Source organism: Hippopotamus amphibius, chromosome 2 (assembly GCF_030028045.1).
Source record: "Hippopotamus amphibius kiboko isolate mHipAmp2 chromosome 2, mHipAmp2.hap2, whole genome shotgun sequence".
NCBI lineage: Eukaryota > Metazoa > Chordata > Mammalia > Artiodactyla > Hippopotamidae > Hippopotamus > Hippopotamus amphibius.
This window is the reverse complement of record NC_080187.1, coordinates 60,867,600-60,886,959: the sequence shown is the minus strand read 5'-3', so window position 1 is coordinate 60,886,959 and position 19,360 is coordinate 60,867,600. Positions and strand designations below refer to the sequence as shown.

Here is a 19,360-nt window from a genome sequence, read left to right as displayed (position 1 = left end):
CTCTGAATTATCCTTGGGTTTGCTCGTCTGTCATACCGTCTTATTTTCCATGCATACACAGCCTTGCATTCCTTGTATCGGGGTCACACCCCGGGTTGCTTTCCTTGCAGGAGAGGATGAAGATCAATATGAGCAGTTCATGCTGCCGCTCACGGCGGCATTTGAGGCTGTGGCCCAGATGTTTAGCACTAATAGTTTCAACGAGCAAGAGGCAAAGGTGAGTCCTTCACCCGCTGACTGGTTGAGGGCAGTCCCTGAGAGATGGGATTGGGTGGCACCGCAGAAAGTAGTACTCATCCATGAATTTTCCACCGAGTTAGCTGTTCACTGAGTCTCTTGGACTGCAGGGATTTTGAAGTAGAAGAACCAGGATAGGTTTATAAACTCTTTTATGTTAAAGTGTGTTCTTAAACAGCCCTTAGGATTTTTTATCTAAGTTTTCAACTGTATTAGCATAAAGTTATTTTATATGTTTTCTCATTGCCTTTTTAATTTTTGTTGTATATTTAGTTGCACTCCCTTTTCATTTTTAATACTGTTTATTGGTGTTTTCTCTCTTTTTTCTAGATGTCCTGCCAGACAAAAAAAAATTTTCTTTTTCTTTCTTTTTTTTTGCTTTGTTTTAGCTCTGCTTTATTGTGTTTCTATTTCATTCATTTCTACCTGTAATCATTATCTTCATACCTTTTCCTTGGGGTTATTCTGTGGTTGTAGCTTCTTTTCAGCCCTTCTTTCCTAATGTAATCATTTAAAACTAAAAATGTCCCTCTAGCTGTATTATTCCACAAGTGTTTGGGTTTTTTAATTGGAATAGAAAACACATAAAACTTACCATCTTAGCCATTTTTAAGTGAATGGTTTAGTAGCAGTAAGTATATTCACATTGTTGTGAAACTGGCCTCCAGAATCCATAAGTTTTGATATGTAACATTTTTCATTATCATTCAGTTCTTTGTGTTTTCTTATTTCCACTAAGACTTCTTCTTTGACCCATGAGTCATTTAGAAGGGTTTGTGAATTTCCATATAAATGGAATTTTAAAGTTACCTTTAGTTATTGATTTCTGGCTGTCAGAATGGTCATTTCTTGTTTTTTTGCTTTCCTCATCTTTTTACTTCATGCATACCTGCTCTCTTTACCTGTAGATCTCTGTACCAAAACCAGAAACACTAGACAACTAATATTTGCAGGACTTTTTTGCATTGTTCATAGTGACACTGATACTGAATTTTAGAGCCACCAAATAGCCCAGGCATATTGTCCCCCAAAATGCCAGACTCTACCTGATATTCTAAAATTCTTCTTTTTCATCTTTAGAAAGCCTTAGTTTTCTCTCTCCAAATTAGCAGGGAAGTCAGAGAGCAACACCATTTGCCCAACTCTCTCCTCTTTACCCCAGTGTTCTGGGGTCTGAGATGGGTACCATTTAAAGCTAAGGTTAATGTAGAACAGATCAATAATAGGCTAGGGTATCAACCATTATCAAGGATAACTGAGAGATATCAGTGAATATCAGCCCTGCCCCATCACATTAGTTCCATATAAAACAAACAAAATTAATGAAAGAACCACCTTGGCTATGAACTACAACCATCATCATATCTTTGTCGTGCCTCATATAACAAGTCTTTTAGATTGCCCATGTCTTAGACTTAAAACTGAGTTTATGATATCAATTTAGGGATAGAACTGTTTGCTTAAAGCAGACTGTTAGCAGAAGTGCAGACATTTTTAACAAATGAGTCAGGATACCCAAATGTGCCTACTGATGACTGTTAGCTTTTGAAAGCAGTTTTATTGCTGTTCAGGGCCTAGTATTAAAAGTTCTATTGAGAAAGAGCTTTGGATTTGGAGTCTTTGTGTTGTAAGTCCTAATCCTGGCCTTCTTGCTACCTACCAGCACGACTACGAGCAAATTATTTGACCTTATAGGGTCTCAAGCTCTTTTTCTGTAGAAGTATCATATTAGTACTTTATAGGTCCAAGATCTGACACATCAGTCTTACGTCCAGACACCCCAGCCAAAGGGCAGATACCTTGTAGACTCTCGTCTTGTTGCTGGTGGGGTTTGCATTAGCATTCCTGTGGCACTGGCACCTTTGTAATTAGATGTGGTACCAGACCTTTAGGAATATGACTCTTCTCTCTCTTCTTGTATGTACTTTTTTGCCTTTTTGTTTTCCTACCTCTTTTTGAATAAGCTTTTCTGCTTTTCCACTTTTTACATAGGATTTATCATATTAATGTCTTAAAATTTTATCAGCCTCTGTTTTTGCTGTGATGGGCCAGGAACCGTCCCTTTCTCTTGGTATAAAAAACTTCCAAAACTAATTTTCCAAGTGAAAAGATTCCATTCTAGTCTGGAAGAGATGGATTCAGAATATTTGGGAAGGAATATTTGTTGAATGATGGGAGGAAGAATTTGATTACAGATATGTGAAATCCCCATCAGGTGGTTATAGGTTTGGTTTTTCTTCTGTCTTAACATTTTTTGCCTTCTACTACAGCGAACTCTAGTTGGCCTAGTAAGAGACCTGAGAGGGATAGCTTTCGCCTTCAATGCCAAGACCAGCTTCATGATGCTGTTTGAATGGATGTATCCTAACTCAAACTAGGAGCATACCACAGCAAGCCTTAACTTAATGGGTGATGGAGTCATCGGGAAAGGTGGGCGGAAGGAGTTGTGAGGCAAAGAAGGTGAAGAGTTACCCAAAAGACCTGTCATATGTCTTGTAAGCTGTCTTTCCATCGTGGTCCAATGATATGATGCTGCCTGCTTTGGTCACTGAGATTGGGAAATGAGCAAGGTGGCATCTCAGTTTCTCTTTCGGGTCCGAGTTATAAATGCCTGTGAAATTGTTGCATGTAAATTTTGCTACACTTACAAAAGAGAGACATTTCAATCTACTAAAAAAGACAGCTGTACTAGGAATTAGAAAGTCTGACCTTACTAACTTCATAACCTTGAACAAATCACTTCAGATCTAAGTGCCTCTGTTTCTCTAATAGTTATGTAAAGGAAATAGCTGCTTCCCTGTCACATCACAGAAGTGGTAAGAGGGTAAATAACAATATGAAATACATTGTGCTCCTCAGAAGAAAGGCAATTATGTAAATTACAGTGTGTCGTTAGATGCCTATTATAAGTTAAAGGACACACAGTCACTTTAGCACCTTCTGGTTAGAAAGACTCCAAGATTAGCAAGCAAGAAACAGGAAATTAGGGAACTGTAATTTGGCAGTTTGTGCTTGACCAGTGCTGAGAAATTATTTTAAATTCTGTACCTTTCTGGATTCAGAATTCTTCCTTAGCTTTTCATTTACAGCTACCCATCTTACATGCCAATTCTCCAGCGGGCAATTGAGCTATGGTACCATGATCCAGCCTGTACCACACCTGTGCTCAAGCTAATGGCTGAACTGGTTCATAATAGGTAAGCAGGGAGATTTCAAAGGGTACAGCTTGCCCTTTTATCTGAGAGATCCCTAAGATAATTTGCTTTATCTAGTGTTTTCAGCAGATTGTGGAAGATAGTAAGATTCACTGCTGTCAAAATTTGAAAACCTCTAAAAGATTATTGTGTATATTTTTATTTGTTTGAATGAACGGTGTCCCCAACCACACAAAGCCATAACTGCTTGCAAGAAATAAGTCACTTTTTTAAAGAGTCTCAAGATACCCACTCTTAAGAGAAGTGAATTTGGCAACCAAGATTCTGATTTCCCTGCCCACACGCATAAAAGTTAACATTTAGTGATGGTGCCGTGTCCATCACATTGCATCCTTCACATTTCATAGACACTATTGAGAGGGATGCAGACATGTTAGAACACTCTTTCTGCAGAAAGGGATTTGTTAGGCAGATTATAGCTGCATCGGTAAAAATTTATGTTAAAAGAAAGTGAGAAAGATTTTCAAAATACTACATTTTAGATTTTCCCAGCAACTTAGGGATGGAAAGAAAACTCCAGCACCTTGACTTCCCTAGAATTTCAGGTCTGTATCTGCCTCTTAAGGCACTCCTGAGAGAATTAATAGTTTTTAAAACTATCTTAGTGGAGAAGTGGGTAATATTCATAGAAGCTATAGCCTCCCATGAGGCTTATAGTTAAGACTTACTCGTTTATAAAATAGACATTTAAGAACATCTACTCTTTGCCACTTAGGCACTTTAATGTCAATTGTGCCAGACAAAACCTCTGCCCACTTAGATGCTGCATTCTGGAGGGACGACAGACAGTAAAACAAGTGTGGAAGATCATTTCAGACAGTAGTACATGCTGTGAAAAAAACTAAATAAGGTCATAGAGGGGAGTTGAGGAGAGAAGGCCTCTCAGAGAAGGTAATATGAATGACCAGAAAGATCCTGGTATCCCTGCAAGGATAAGGGGAGAGAGCATTCTAAACAGAGGAAACAACTGCAGAGGTCCCAAGTTGGGATGAGCTTGCTGGCACTTGAGACAGCAGAATGCTGCTGGCTGGAGCCTGGTGAAGGAGGGGAGGCCAAGGTAGGCGACAAGTCAGACGGATCGTGTGGCGACTTAATACAGTGGTAGTGAAGAATGGCGTGTGCTCATTACATGGGAAGCTACTGGAGTATGTTAAGCAGGGATCAAAACGATGTCATTCACATTATTTAAAGGTGTCATTCTAGCTGCATGTGGAGAATGAGAATATAGGGGCAAGAGTGGAAGCAGAAAGACCACATAGGAGGCAGATGGGTTCAGGGCACGTTGTAGAGCTAGATCTTGATGGATTCTATGTGGGGAGGGGAGAAAACAAGAATCAAGAGGACTTCTGAGTTTGAGGCCTTACCAGCCATGAGGTCAGTGATGCTCATTAAGCAGCAGAGCAAACCGAGGAGGAGGAGCTCTGGTCTAGGGGACGGTCAGGAACCCAAAACTCAGGTTGTTGACATTGTTTGCCCTCCCGGCCTGACTCCCGTTTTAGCATTCTCAGTCCCTTCACAGTGTTTCCTCTTGCAAAGTGGAAACTAGCCCTCCCTCAGTTGCTACTGAAGCTATAAAATTAAATGTAAAGTCTGAAGGGCTGTGAGTATGACCAAGAAGTGACTGTGATAAAAGCTATACTTTAAACAAATTGAGAATTTTAAGAGTATAATTTTATCTACCGCCTCACTTTCTTTGTTTCTTTTAATTGTTTTTAGTTTGAGCAGCAGAACTTGAATCTAGTATGCTGATCTTCAAGATATAAGCTATATCACTGGTTATCTTGGGTTAACTTGGTTATTTCACATTAGGATAAGTAATCTGCATGTCTTCGTGCAAAAAAGTATCACCTGATGTACTCAGGAGAGAGCCTGAAGTAGCCTAGTCTTCCAGCAACATACCTCTGACTTTGTCTTCTCTGTGTTCTCTGCTTAGATCCCAGCGACTCCAGTTTGATGTCTCTTCCCCCAATGGCATCTTACTCTTCAGAGAAACCAGCAAGATGATAACAATGTATGGTAAGTGCTTAAGAGGGGCAGAACCCCGGAAGTGAGTTCCAGCTCAGTCACCACACACTGCAGTGTGGGTCTCATATACTCGTGTTGCAGCTCCAGCCAGCACCTAGAGGGTTGAGGCAGTATGTGAACTGCCATTTACCATGTGGTTCACTAAATATATATCTTGTCTACTTAGGCAATCGAATCCTGACACTAGGAGAGGTCCCGAAGGATCAGGTGTACGCACTGAAGCTCAAGGGCATCTCCATCTGCTTCTCCATGCTGAAGGCTGCTCTGAGTGGGAGTTATGTCAATTTTGGAGTCTTCCGTCTCTATGGGGATGATGCCCTGGACAATGCTCTACAGACCTTTATCAAGCTGCTTCTCTCTATTCCCCACAGTGACCTCCTGGTAAGCCCTAAGCTTCATTGGCAGGATCCAAGCCCTTCATGTCAGTCTTTTTTTTTTTTTTTTTCTTCCTGCTGAGACCATGATTGAATGTTTCTCTGAAGAACTAGGTCTCTGTCTTCCCATCTGAAGGGAACTAAGCTGTTTTATTTAAGATCTCGCTCCACACATGCTGAGGTACACAGCATCTAAGCTGATTTTCATCCTCCTTCTCCCACAGGATTACCCCAAGCTCAGCCAGTCTTACTATTCACTACTGGAAGTCCTGACCCAGGACCACATGAACTTTATTGCAAGCCTGGAACCTCATGTCATCATGTATATTCTCTCTTCCATTTCTGAAGGACTTACTGCACTTGGTAAGCACCTGGGAGGGTGGGTGGGTTGGTTGGTTGGTTTTTACCACTTAACAGAAGGGAGAATCTTGCCCCAGTATCCAAAAGGATTACTGCTTTGGGGAGCTGACGCTCACAACAGAGCATATACCTCAAGGGTACATTCTTATCTGGCAAATACTTACTGGTGCCCCCTACAGACCAGGCACTGTGTTTGGTGCTGAGGGTACAGTACTTAGTCCTTGTCCTTTAGGAGCTTTTTATCTGGTAGGTGAAACAGACCACTGCCTGTTTACCACTCCGCCTGTGTGCACACAGCAGTAGGGTAAGTACTGAGTGCTGTGGGAGCGCTTGGGAAGAATAAGCTCCTGGCTTTGAGGAGTTAGGGTCTGCAAGGCTGGCTGAAAGAGTTGGTATCAAAGCGTAACCTTAGCAGCTGAACGGGCTGTATCAGATTAGTGGGGGAAGAAGCTTCCAAGCAGCAGGAACAGCAAGTACTAGCACCTATAGGCAAAAAAGGAGCAGGAAATCCAGATTGCTGACACATTCAGTGCAGTGCAGAAGAGAAGAAGAGGAATGATGTGAAGCTGGAGGAAGAGAGAGAGAGGCAGGGGCAAATCTGGAGATCACGAAGGCCGCCCTTAAGTTCTGTCAGGGTGTTTGGATTCTGTCCTCAAGGCAGTGGAAGCAGTGGAAGGTTTTATGCAGCTAGCTCTGTAAGTTTTTCCATCCTATTCCACCTGGTTCTTGTCAGCCATTTTGTTACCATTTTGTTACCATTTTTGTTACCTTCCAGCAGTCTTAGTGTGTATGTGTTCAGAGAATAAGATACGTTTTTATATTAGGCTGAGCAAAACATAAATAGGAAGGTTAAGTCAACTGCAAAATAATCATGATATATTGCAAATGCACAGAGAATGACTTTTGGATTGTCTACCGTGGTGAGTTAGCCACACCTCTGTGCCACTTCTTTGATATGCACTGACCTCCAGCAGGGTGCATAGCCGTGTCTAGAACTGTCCAGCCAGGGTAGCAGACCCTGCTTTAGAAGGCTGTTTTTTAGCTTCTTGAAAATAGAAGCTGCATGAACGAAAGCAGCATGGTTTACTCTTTTAGGCCTGTGGCCTATGCCTCACCTAGTCAGCTTGGTCTGCAAGGCCGTGCGGCAGTGTCCCCTTTATAAAATGCATAGATGAGCCTGCAGCTTTCCACCTCACACTCCCCTGGAGATGCAGTAGATAAACAAATATTACAGTGCCCCACTCTAACAAACTGCAGGTGTTGATAGGCTGTGTTAAGCTGGGTTTCGTGACAATCACCCAGGTAACTCGGAGTGTAGGCTCACATCTCAGATTTGGATTCTGATCACAGCTCTCCCAAAAACGAACAATGTGACCTTGAGGCAAGTCACATGATCTCTCCAAACTTCGGTTTACTCATTGGTAAAACGGAACACCTATCTCCTGGAGTTCTCAAGAGGATACAATAGAGATAATAACCTATAAAGTCCTTAGCACAGTATCTGGCACAATAAAAGTAGTTGCTATATTGTAAGCTGTTTATTGTTTTTCATGAAGCAGAAGATATAAATCCACATAGTCAATAATTTCAATATTATTTATTTACATTATTATCTATTACGACAAGCTCATTTTCAAACTTAGAATTGGACCCTGCTGTATGATGAGGGTGAGAGGTTAATAGGCAGCATCCCAAGAGGTGGTCTTGTCTGCGCTGGCCACACTTCCCAGTCTGTGGGATCTCAGCTGAGGGCAACTCACATTCACCCCTGTCACCGTCAGCCACTCAGGATCCCTGCTCTGTTCCACCCCTGCCCCTCTTTCTTCCAGACACCATGGTATGCACAGGCTGCTGCTCCTGCCTGGACCACATTGTGACATACCTCTTCAAGCAGCTTTCACGTAGCACCAAGAAGAGGACGACACCCCTGAACCAGGAGAGTGACCGCTTTCTGCACATCATGCAGCAGCATCCAGAGATGATCCAGCAGGTAAGGAGCATCATGGGTAGGGGTCGGAGGCAGTGTGGGTGTCCCACAGTGGGAGACCGTCTCTGAGAGAGAGGGGAGGCCAAGCAAGGTGATGAGTTTGACTAACATCTCATCTGGTTAATGCTGCCAAGGTGGATTTTATGCCTTAAAATTGCAATGGATTTTGAGTTAGCTGAGTAATCACTGGATATGGCTATAGAAAATCTGAAAAAAATCAGCTTCTGCACTGTTCTCTACCCTAACCCCCCTGCCTTGGGCCTGTCCCCTGAGCACTGTCCTTCTTCCCTGGCTGTGATTTTGCTCACCCACTGCTGTAAATGGAGCATGAGTTAGCAGAGTCCAGCTGTGAAAGTCCTACTGCCACTTGCAAAATAGAAACGACAGTGCAGGGCAGGGAATTCCTTGATGGTCCAGTGGTTAGGACTCCGAGCTTTCACTGCCAAGTGCGTGGGCTCGATCCCTGGTGGAGAACTAAGATCCCCAAAAGCCACACAGTGCAGCCAAAAAAAAAAAAAGATTGTACTACCTTTTATATAAAGCTCTCAATTTAAAAAAAAAAAAAAAAAGAGTGCAGGACAAAAGGAGATAACTGACCACATGGAGATCAAACCATATGCTTACCATTATGTTATTTGTATGCAACATGTTTTCAGAAATAAGATTAGCAGAAACATATCAGATAAAAATACATAAGGAAAAGAATCAATGGAATTGTTTAGATTTTTAGCCAATAATATTTTAACCAATCTCACCTTTGTCCACATTGTTCTCCAGAGCAGTAGTGAACATTCCCAAGATGTTATAAAGCTTTCTCTTCTGAGAAAATATCCTGGGAGCTATAGTGCAAGGTGATTTTGCCTATTACAGTCATTTACTTGACCCACGTCATTACCCACAAAAATCAGGGCCAACTGGAAAGGTCCATTTTTAAATGAATTATCAAACCAACTTAAAGAACAGGTTAGGAGATATTTAGAAATGAAACTTACCTTGTAGGAGAAGATCTAAGTGAAGCTTCATGAAATATTCGTCTGGTTTCTCTAGACAGAAAAGGCCTTCAACCTAGTAAACTCCTGTCTGGAATCTGTAATTCTGTCTTGGGTAGCCACACACTAGGTCACTGCCTCAGATTCTCCCATTTCCAGATGCTGTCAACGGTGCTGAACATCATCATCTTCGAAGACTGTAGGAACCAGTGGTCTATGTCCAGACCCCTGCTCGGCTTGATACTACTTAATGAAAAGGTAAGAGAACCAGCTCCCTGGTGTCAAGGGCACTGTGAGAAACACTTAAAGAAAAACACCCCATGGTGGTGAAAGAGGGAAAGGGGCGCATTTTCTGAGCATGTCCTATTCATGCTCTGAACAGCATTTAGAAGTCAGCACCTGTGGCAGTTCATACAAAAGGTAAAGGATGAGGAAGGAAGTGTGACAAGGAGAGAAGAGACCTGGAGATCATAGCACCTAAGGCCTAAGTTCTAGTTCCAGCTCTGCCGTAAACAGACATAAGTCTAGAGATTCCTGTAAAAGAAGACTCTGGATCAGGTGACCCTCATAGCATTTGCAGATTTAAAGTTCTAGATTTTTAAGTGAGATAAAGGTATGTTAAATATCACTTTTAGTAGATGCTCCATTTCTTCTTAGAGGAGAACACTCCTTCCACTCTTCAGACAGTGGAGAACTAGTCAGCCTTTCCCCATCTTCTCTCCTTACCCTCCCCTCCTCTTTGCCCTACAGTATTTTTCTGACTTAAGGAACAGTATCGTGAACAGCCAGCCACCAGAAAAGCAGCAGGCTATGCATCTGTGTTTCGAAAACCTGATGGAAGGCATTGAGCGAAATCTTCTAACAAAAAACAGAGACAGGTGAGTGTCAAAGGCTCTGCCAAGAAATCCTAGGCAGTTGTTACTTTTCAAATCATTGAAATGAGGGAGACTCCTTAGGAGTCTTTTAGAGGCCATCTAAAGCAGTGCTGCCCAATAGAAAAGCAAGCCACAGAGTAATTTTATTTTTTTAGTCTATTTATTTATTTATTTATTTATTTTTTTTGCTTTACCATATTACTTTTATGGATCAATTTTTCTTTTTTTTTTTAATTTTATTTAATTTATTTATTATTTTTGGGGGGACACAGAGTAATTTTAAATTTTCTAGTTGCCACACCTAAAAAGGCTAAAAAGAAACAGACAGCATTCATTTTAATATATTTTATTTAACCCATGTATCTAAAATACGTTCATGTGTAATCAGTATTTTTAAATTGAGAATTTTGACATTCTTTTTAACATACTAAGTCTTCAAGATCCTGTGTATTTTATACTTAACAGGGCATCTCAATTCAGGTGCTAAATTTTCATTGGAAATACTTGATTTGTATTTAGATTTCATAAGATTTACAGTTGACAAAGTAGATTCCCATACTCAAGTTGTTCCAAACATACTTAGAAGTTGTCCAATAATTGAATTGAATGTTAGGTTTTTCTAAATTGATTTTTTTAATTCCATTTTAATTAATTTAAAACATGGCATTTTAATTTAATGTTTATTAAAGTGCGATTGGGGAACTGAATTTTAAATTTCTTTTAATTGGCATTCAGTTCCTCAGTTGCACTGAGCACAGTTCAAGTGCTCTGCAGCCACACGTGGCTAATGGCTACCATACTGGACAGCACAGTCTCTTGACGTTAAGAAATGAGACAGCCTCATTCTCTCCCAGCCCTTACTTTCCTGAGGGTTACTTCCCATCTCTGTCAGTGACATTCTTTTTGTGTTGGCATGAGCCCAAGGTGATCTTCAGAGTCCCGGATTTGACCAGATCTTGAGACCTGCCATGAAGTTGTCAGGTAGAAAGGGGCACAAAACGAGCCCAAATTTCCCTTAAAGTCTTAAGACTGAGATTAACTGACCTTAGAAACAGAACCAGTTCATACATTCTGCCTCTTAGTAGCCACCTGTCTGCTAGAAACATTTTAGGGAACCACCTCTCCCTTCCCCCCTGCTCCCCCAACCTACATGCATCCTCTCTGTAGGTTCACCCAGAACCTGTCAGCATTCCGTCGAGAAGTCAACGACTCGATGAAGAATTCCACTTATGGCGTGAATAGCAATGACATGATGAGCTGACACCTCCTTGGACTCTACCTGTACAGAGCAGCGTCCCTTTGGTCTGGCCCAGAGGGGCGAACAATTACAATGGAGAGGGCCTGGCTGATCCTGGCCCCCTCCTCCAGGGGTGTGGGGAAAATGGCAAAGGTCAACTAGCTTCTTCCCCAGGGAATAGGGGTGTGAGTGCACTCACTAGGGGGGCAGGGCGCTGCTGGTTCCTGGGGTATTGGGTGGGAACGGTGATGGGAGGAGATAGAGACACAAATGTGTGAGACTCCAGCCCCCTCCTCCTGGGGCCACCCAAGGGGAAAGAACCCCCAGTGTCCTGCCACAACCTGCCTTGTATAAACATGTACATTTTTTCATAACATTTTGAACAAGGTTTATATTGACTCAAGTTTAAAAACAAAGTGTGACTGAAAAATTTTTACAGAGTCTAGTGCACCAATGCTGATGTGAGGGGTTGTGTATGCGCGTGAGGAAAAAATGTGTATTCTGGTGGCCTGAAGCTTTACTGGACGAGGATGTGTGAACGTGCAGAGATATATTTAGTGACACAGTGTAGAGAGGCAAAAAAAAAAAGTAAAAATTCCAAATGTATATTTTTTCTTATTGCCCTTTCCTTGTCCTCCAAATTTATCACTTCCTGTTACTGTATTACCCTTGTTATTAGGAACTCTAAGCCATGCGGAGCACTGTCCCTCCCCCCTCAACCTAGATGCTGCCCTGGGTCCCCTGGCCTCTTACAGTGACAGACAACTCCAGCTAAAAGTGTTTGGTGTTCTTAGCTTCATCCTCTTTCCCACTTTGCTTATCCCCATCCTCAGACATATGCCTCTTGCTTTTAAAAGTCAGATGTAACTCTATGATTTTGGGTTCTTGGTCTCTGTAGAGGTGGAGACCAAGAGAAGGAATTGAGCCAGTTGTTCTCCTGTTGAGCAATTTGGGTGAGTCCACCAGAGGCCCAGTCGTGTGTGGCCAATAACTTTTAGTCTTCCCCAGCCCTCGAGGCAGTGTGTGTGGATGTGTGTGTGTGGATATTTATATATGTACCCTGCACTCGTGAATGTATGAACTGGAGGAAGTTACTACAGTGGAGGGGTTCTTAATAACAAGGTCTGCCTAGCATGAAGTATTTAACATTCTCCCACCCCTTTAAAAATATACATTTTTATAAAATGAAAACCATAATAAATGTTTTGAATATTAAAAAAAATTAACCTACAGAGGAAAATTAATGGAGAAAGCTATTTGCCTTGTACTTTTTCCACAATTGTTGCTGCTAGTTGTACGCATCTCTAGTTCAGCTCTTGCCCATGGGACACTCATCAATTAGGTTTTATTTTTATTTCTCTCTACCCCCAGAAACAAGCCTGTTAATTTTTTTTTTTCCTTCTCCTCTGGCGACTGTGTGGTGAATCCTTTCTTGCGTGATCAGGTTGCAGATAGACTTGTAAGGGTGTTTGCTGCATACAGTGTAAGCATTGTGACCGCCAATAAACTTCAATGGTTTCTACTGACCTGGTTTCAGCAATCAAGTCTAGTGTGTCTGCAGGGACATGTCTCACTCTGAATACATGAAGATGTTTGAAACATACATTCCTAAAAGCCAGTGGGTGACAGGGACCCCTCAACCTTGTGAAATTAGCTTCTCACTGGAGTAAGTCTGACTCAATGTCTTTTAAAAATAGGATTCGTTTAGTTGATACATATCTGTATATAAAAATATGCTGGTCCATAGCTATAAAGGTGAAGCCACTCTATGTCTTTACAAGCTTCCAAGTGGTAACCAAGAAAGAAGTAATAATTGCAGAAACTCCAGTTTAGTTAATGTTCAGACATATGCTCCTTAATGTGGGCTGGGCTTCACTCATTAGACCCTGACAAGTTCAAAGATGAATGTTATCCCCTAAAATACTCGGCAGACCTCATGAGCCAGAATTGTCAAATGAAGAACACTACCGTAAATGGGGACTGTTTCTCACCCCCCGTGCTGCATAGTGCCTCAGTGTAAAGGGACTTAGTTGCCAGGAATATTGAAGAGTATTAAGGTACCTACCTCTACCTTGAACACTCCAGTCACATGCTCCAGTGACCTGGAATCCTAATTCTGCAGTAAATGACAGAAAAACAACCTCACAGGTACTTGAAGAAGAAGCCCTCTCCCCCAACTATCCTGAGATGCTGATTGATAGCAAAACCCCATACCCCTCCCTTTCCTTCCACAAAAACAATTTCAGAAGCAAGAATCTCATCATAGATGCTGTCTCCTCAGGGCAGCCCTTAAGTGCAGTCCGGTCATGACAAAGTGCCACAGTTAAAATCTTCCCCAACCACATGAAACTTTTTATAAACAATGAAGCTGTTCCTTTCTTAATTGACAGTTATAAGAGGGATACCCAAAAAATAGGCTTTTTTTCCTGATCAGTTAGCAGCAGTTTCACATGACTCAACCTAATAAATGTGAAAGCCAGTTATCTGTAAACTTTGGTTTCCTCAAGAAATCTTGCAGAGGTTTTACTCAGTTGAAGCATGACTTTATTACTTTCTAGGCTATCCTGAGCATCAAGTGTCTTTTGACAGTGTTTCCTGGCACAAACTGTACATTGACAAAACACCTAAAGTCTTGACTGCAGATTATTAAACTGTATTATGTTTGTATATGTTTGTTTTGTTGGCTCTGCCAACAAATAGGGTTATCTATTCCCACTAAAGTATAAATAAGACAAAGGATGAAGGGTCAAATTTTAGGTTTTTAGGTTTTAAGAAGCAAGGACTTTCAGCCAAGTATCATTTTCCTAATGACAAGTGACAGTCTACTAAGAAATAATATTTTATATTCCACAATCACGAGTTTATTCTTAAGAACTTGTTTTCTTCCCCCCAAGTGGAAAAATGTTCTAATACCTTATAAACTTTTCAACCAAGTGTGAAAAACAAGCCACTTTTCAAAATATCCATGGTCATGGGGTAGGATGAATTAACTCGAGAGAGTCAAAACACCTCTCTATATCCTATCTACCACCAGCCAACCAGCCCTCAACCCAAGATTTTTAGCTAGATCCACAAACCTAAGTTGCCATGTGAAGCTACCCAAGTGCCAAAGCAGAACGAGAAAGCAAAGATAATTACAGGGAAACTGCAAAAGCCATAACTGATAACAAGGCCTGGAAAAATGTAAATGATTATAACTATTTTAAAGTCCTAGTCCTTTAAATATTTTTACGTAAATTTGAAAGGATAAAAATGCACTCACCAGCTATAATTAATACAACAACCAATTAGGTGCTAAATCATGTCTAAGAGGATTATTGCCTCTGTAGCATGTTTCCTGGGTCCATCACGTCTATCTTGGGTTTCTCAGTTACCCTGGAATTCACTGGTCAGCCAGTTTGGTGTATTTCAGGATCAATGGGTCACTAAACAAATCAGCTGCCAGACAGTGGGACATCAAGCGATCAGAATAGAGGATGAAATCAATCTTGGAATATTATCCCCCTTCATCAGAAAACCCTTATGGTTCTCAGGACTGCCTGACTGCTGCTGTCTGTTCTTTCATCAGCATCCACAGTAAGCCACATACCTTTTTGAGAGTCAGCAACAGAAAAGAAAACTAACAAGAAAAGCAAAAAACATCATTTGCAAGGCAAATTCATTGCCACTGTTCTGTGTAAGATCCCTCAACAGTACAAACTGACTCCAAAACACTGTAGTGAACAATACCTATACAAGCACCATACACAGTTAGACTTTAAATTCTGCTCGACGGTCACGAAGACAGACAACTCATAATGTAAGCATAACAGCGTTGCCTGTTTGGCCCAAACCATTCCATTATTAGGTTACAAAGGAACGAAGAGTGCCAAGTAGGGAATCTCCTAACCCCTGCTATTGGATAACAAATTAAGTAAGTCCATGCATATACGGATTCAAGGTCTGGAAGACAACCAAACCCAGGATAAAAACTGATTAACTGGACAACGGATTTGGCCTTTTGTAAAGCTCAGGGGGCCACGCTTCAGCGTCTGATGGTAGTGAAAGGGTGGGGCAAAGGTAAGTGCAGTACCCTCGAAGTCGGAACCTACGCCATCCCTGCTCAGCTCATAAAGACTTGACACTGCAATGAAGGTAAAGCATCCTCAAGGCTGAATTAGTTCATCTGCAAAATTAGTGGAAATGAAACCACTTTTCAGTTTAAGACTATAACAGGCCATTATCATTTCTATTTACCGGGAAACCGAGTTCCCCACACTTTAAAACCTTGCAGTCTGGGAAGTGTCACAAAGCAAACCAAGTTATACAGCCAAGCGACAAACGCTGCAGGAGAACCCTTCCACACAACTAGGCCGCTGCCATCTCTTCCTCCACGTCCTACCTCGTGCCTTTTCCCGGTCTGCAGGGCCCTCTCCTCTCGGTCTAAACTTCCTTGCCCTTTGCTCACCTTTTCACACCCAAAGTAGAGCCCCACTTCCCCTGTGAAGTCTCCCCCTGCCGTCCCTAAGTCTCACGGCTTTATCTGAGGTATTGCTAACCCACTCACTCCCCGTCCCAGCAACCAAAGCGTGCTCCTTACGAGCCAGGGCCACACGGAAAAGATCGTGATGAACGAAGGGCAGTGTGTCTGGGACGTGGGAGAGTCTGCGGAAGGCGGGAGGTGGGAGATGGAGAGTAACTGGACCTCATTTGGGTGAAAGCCCCTCCAGAGCGAGCCCCGGGCTGCCTGCGTTGAACGGGTTAAACGCACATCGTCACCACAGGCCTCCACCAAAAGGAAAAGAGCAGAAGCCTCTGACACCGGCCCCCACGCCCTGCGAAGGGTATGAGAGGAAGAACTCACTCCCCACCCAGCACGACTTCCGAACAAGCCTCCGCGCCCCGGAGGTGGTTCAGGGCATCCCTTCCGCCCCCGCCGCGCCTGCGCACACAGGCCTGCTCGCCGGGAGCGTCCCCTCCGCGTCGCAGTTCACCCCGCCTCTGCCGCTCTGCGCAGGCGCAGTCATGCCTCCTTCCCGCGCCGGCCTGCGATGGAGGCGCCTGAGAGGGAGGCGGATCTGCTCTGGTTGCTGGAGCGTTCTTCTTGGGGAAGGTCAGAGTTGGGACGTGTGCCCGGTGCAGGTATCTACGGTGATAGTCACAGAGGCACTGTTGAAGAACTTGATCCCTGGCTGGGAAGAACTCAGTGGAGTGGGCAAACAAGCTGAAAGGGATGATCATTGCGCGCTCTGTTTGCTGTGGGATACGGAGGAGCCTCCAAGAGGAGCGTTAACGCAGGAACGAGCTAATCGGAAGAAGACAGGGAAGAACACTCGGGCAACGCAAAATCTCTGAGGCGTGAAACATCTTGTACCTTTCTAGGAGCTGCAAAAACAGCATGACCGGAGGGAGAGTGCAGTCCTCTGCGTGTCTGGATGAAGGGTGGGGCGCGAGAGGTTGGGATTTGATCCTAAAAGCCATTAAGTTTGAAAGCAGCCTAGTGACCAATCTTTAACCCACCAACTAGTGAGTAATAAGGATTTGAACCAAGACGAGGGCTGTGGAGAGAGAGTTGGGAAATATTGCGGGCGAGAGGTGGAATCAACAGGACTTCGGAAGGGTAGAGGAAAGTGGATTGTAGTATGATTTCTGCCCCGGGATCCAGAATAGGACAGCAACTGAGTCAAGGCGAGGAGTCGTGGGACAGTATGGAAAAGAGGTCAGAGCGCTTGGTGAGCCTGAATGGAACTCCGATCCAAGGAGATTTCCCTGCTTTTGCAAGCAGAGCACTTGGAATTCAACAACAAAAAATTCAGAAAATAGAAGAGGAGGAAACACTCCTATTTCATGAAACAAGCACTCACTGATACCAAAACTAGACAAAGGCATTATAGAAGGGGAAAAAAAAAAGGAACAACAGAAAACGTCAGGCTGGTACACTCATGAACATGAATGCAAAAATAATTAACAAAATATAAACAAGTCAAATCCGGGAATATATAAAAAAGCATAATACATCATGACCAAGTGGGATTGGTCCTAGAAATACAAGGTTGGTTTAAAACATTAAAAAAAAATCAGTAACTGTAATTCACCATATAAACAAAGGCAAAAAAGCTGGTCCTCTCAATAAAGAAAAAGTATATGATAAAATTCAGTACTCATTCATGATAAAAATTCTCAGCAAACTAGGATTAGAAAGAAACATTCTTAAAAAGACATCTGTTAAAAGACATCTACAAAAAACCTACCACCACCAACATACTTAAAGGTGAAAGACTGAATGTTTCTCCTAAGATGGAAAACAAGGAAAGGATGCCCACTCTTACCACTTCTATTCAGCATTGTACCTGAGGTCCTAACTAGAGCAAATAGGCACAAAAATAAATACACAAAAAGGCACACAGATCAAAAAGGATGAAGTAAAACTGTCTTTATTCACAAATGTCGAGATTTGGGGTACAAAAAACTACTGGAATTTAGCAAAATCAGAATACAAGGTCAATATATGAAAATCAACTATTTCTACATACTAAAAATGAACTAGGAGATGAAATTTTGAAATATATACTATTTGCTGTAGCATCCGAGAACATAAACTACATAGGAATAAATTTAACAAGAAACATCACAGATCTAAACACCAACATCTATAAAACATTACTGAGGAAAATTAAAGATTAAATAAATGGAGAGATTACAATATGTTCATGGATTGGATGTCTCAAAATTGGGACAGCAATTCCCAGGTTGAACTATGCATGCAACAGGATGCCAATAAAAATGCCAGAAGGCTCTTTTTTTTCTTTTTTTAGAAACTGGCAAGCTGATTCTAGAATTTATTTGAAAATGCAAAGAATCTGGAAGAGCCAAAACAGTTTTGAGATAGAAGAACTGAATTGGAGGACTCAACTACCTGACTTCAGGATTTGTTATAATGCTACAGTAGTCAAGACTGTGTGGTATTGGCACTAGGGTAGACAAACTAATAGAACAGAAAAAAATTCCAGAAATAGACTGATATGTATGGTTAATTGATTTTTGACAAAAATGCCAAGGTAATTCAATAGAGAGAGAATAATGTTTTCCAAAAATTGTGCTAGAGGAATTAGATATCCACTTGGGGGAAAAAATGAACCTTGACCCTTAACCTAACACCATTCACAAAAATTAACTTCAAATTGATCACAGATGTAAAAGTTAAAACTACAAGACTTCTAGAAGGAAACAGGAGAAATTTTAATGGGTTTAGCAAAGATTTCTTAAAATACCAAAAGCATGAGCCATAAAAGAAAGAAAAGTATTTGACTTCATCAAATTCTTAAATTTCTGCTCTTCAAAAGATACCATTTTTTTAAATGAAAAGACAGGCCATAGACAGGAGTGAAAAATCTTTGGAATATGTATACTTGATACAAAACAGGCATCCAAATATATATAAAGAACTACAATTCAGTAAGAAGAATAACTCAACTTTAAAATAAGATATTTGAACAGGTATTTTTGCAAAAGGAGATACACAAATGACCAATAAACACTTGAAAAAATACTTATTTGTCATCAAAAAAATATAAATAAAAATGAGAGATGTCACTATATACATCCACTAGAATAGCTAAAATTAAGAAGGCTGACAATGCCAAGCGTTGATGAAGATGTAGAGCAACTGGAATTTGCGTACATTTCTGGTAGAAATGCAAACTGCTACAGAAATTTTGAAAATAGTTTTACAGTTTCATGTAAAGTTTAATATATGCACACCAAATGATCCAGCAATTCCACTCCTAAGTATTCTCGAAAAATTAAAATATATATCCACGCAAAGAGTTGCTCTCAAATGTTCATAGCATTTTTATTCATAATAGTCTACAACTGGAAGCTACCCAAGTATCCATCAAGAGGTGTATCAGAGATCTAGCACAAGGAATTGACCAATGCAATCATGAGGGGTAACTAGGCAAGTCTGAAATCGGTAGGACAGATTGTCAGGAAGAGCAGGCTGGAAGCTCTCTGGCAGGAGCTGAAGGTGCAGTCCACAGGCAAAACATCTTCAGGGAATCTTCAGTTCTGCTCTTAAGGCCT

General features: G+C 41.6%; 1 protein-coding gene across 1 annotated transcript in view; it reads left to right on the top strand.

The window, feature by feature from the left end:
• The window catches only part of XPO7 (exportin 7), an 84,027-nt gene extending 71,202 nt beyond the window's left edge, over window positions 1-12,825 (top strand). Inside the window, exons 19-28 of the mRNA XM_057721655.1 lie at window positions 111-217; window positions 2,508-2,596; window positions 3,327-3,434; window positions 5,386-5,468; window positions 5,644-5,858; window positions 6,076-6,214; window positions 8,041-8,201; window positions 9,347-9,445; window positions 9,938-10,065; window positions 11,230-12,825. Coding sequence (XP_057577638.1) covers window positions 111-217; window positions 2,508-2,596; window positions 3,327-3,434; window positions 5,386-5,468; window positions 5,644-5,858; window positions 6,076-6,214; window positions 8,041-8,201; window positions 9,347-9,445; window positions 9,938-10,065; window positions 11,230-11,323 — 1,223 coding nt within the window. The 3' untranslated portion in view covers window positions 11,324-12,825. The remainder of the gene's footprint in view (window positions 1-110; window positions 218-2,507; window positions 2,597-3,326; window positions 3,435-5,385; window positions 5,469-5,643; window positions 5,859-6,075; window positions 6,215-8,040; window positions 8,202-9,346; window positions 9,446-9,937; window positions 10,066-11,229) is intronic.
• Window positions 12,826-19,360: the final 6,535 nt, after the last annotated feature.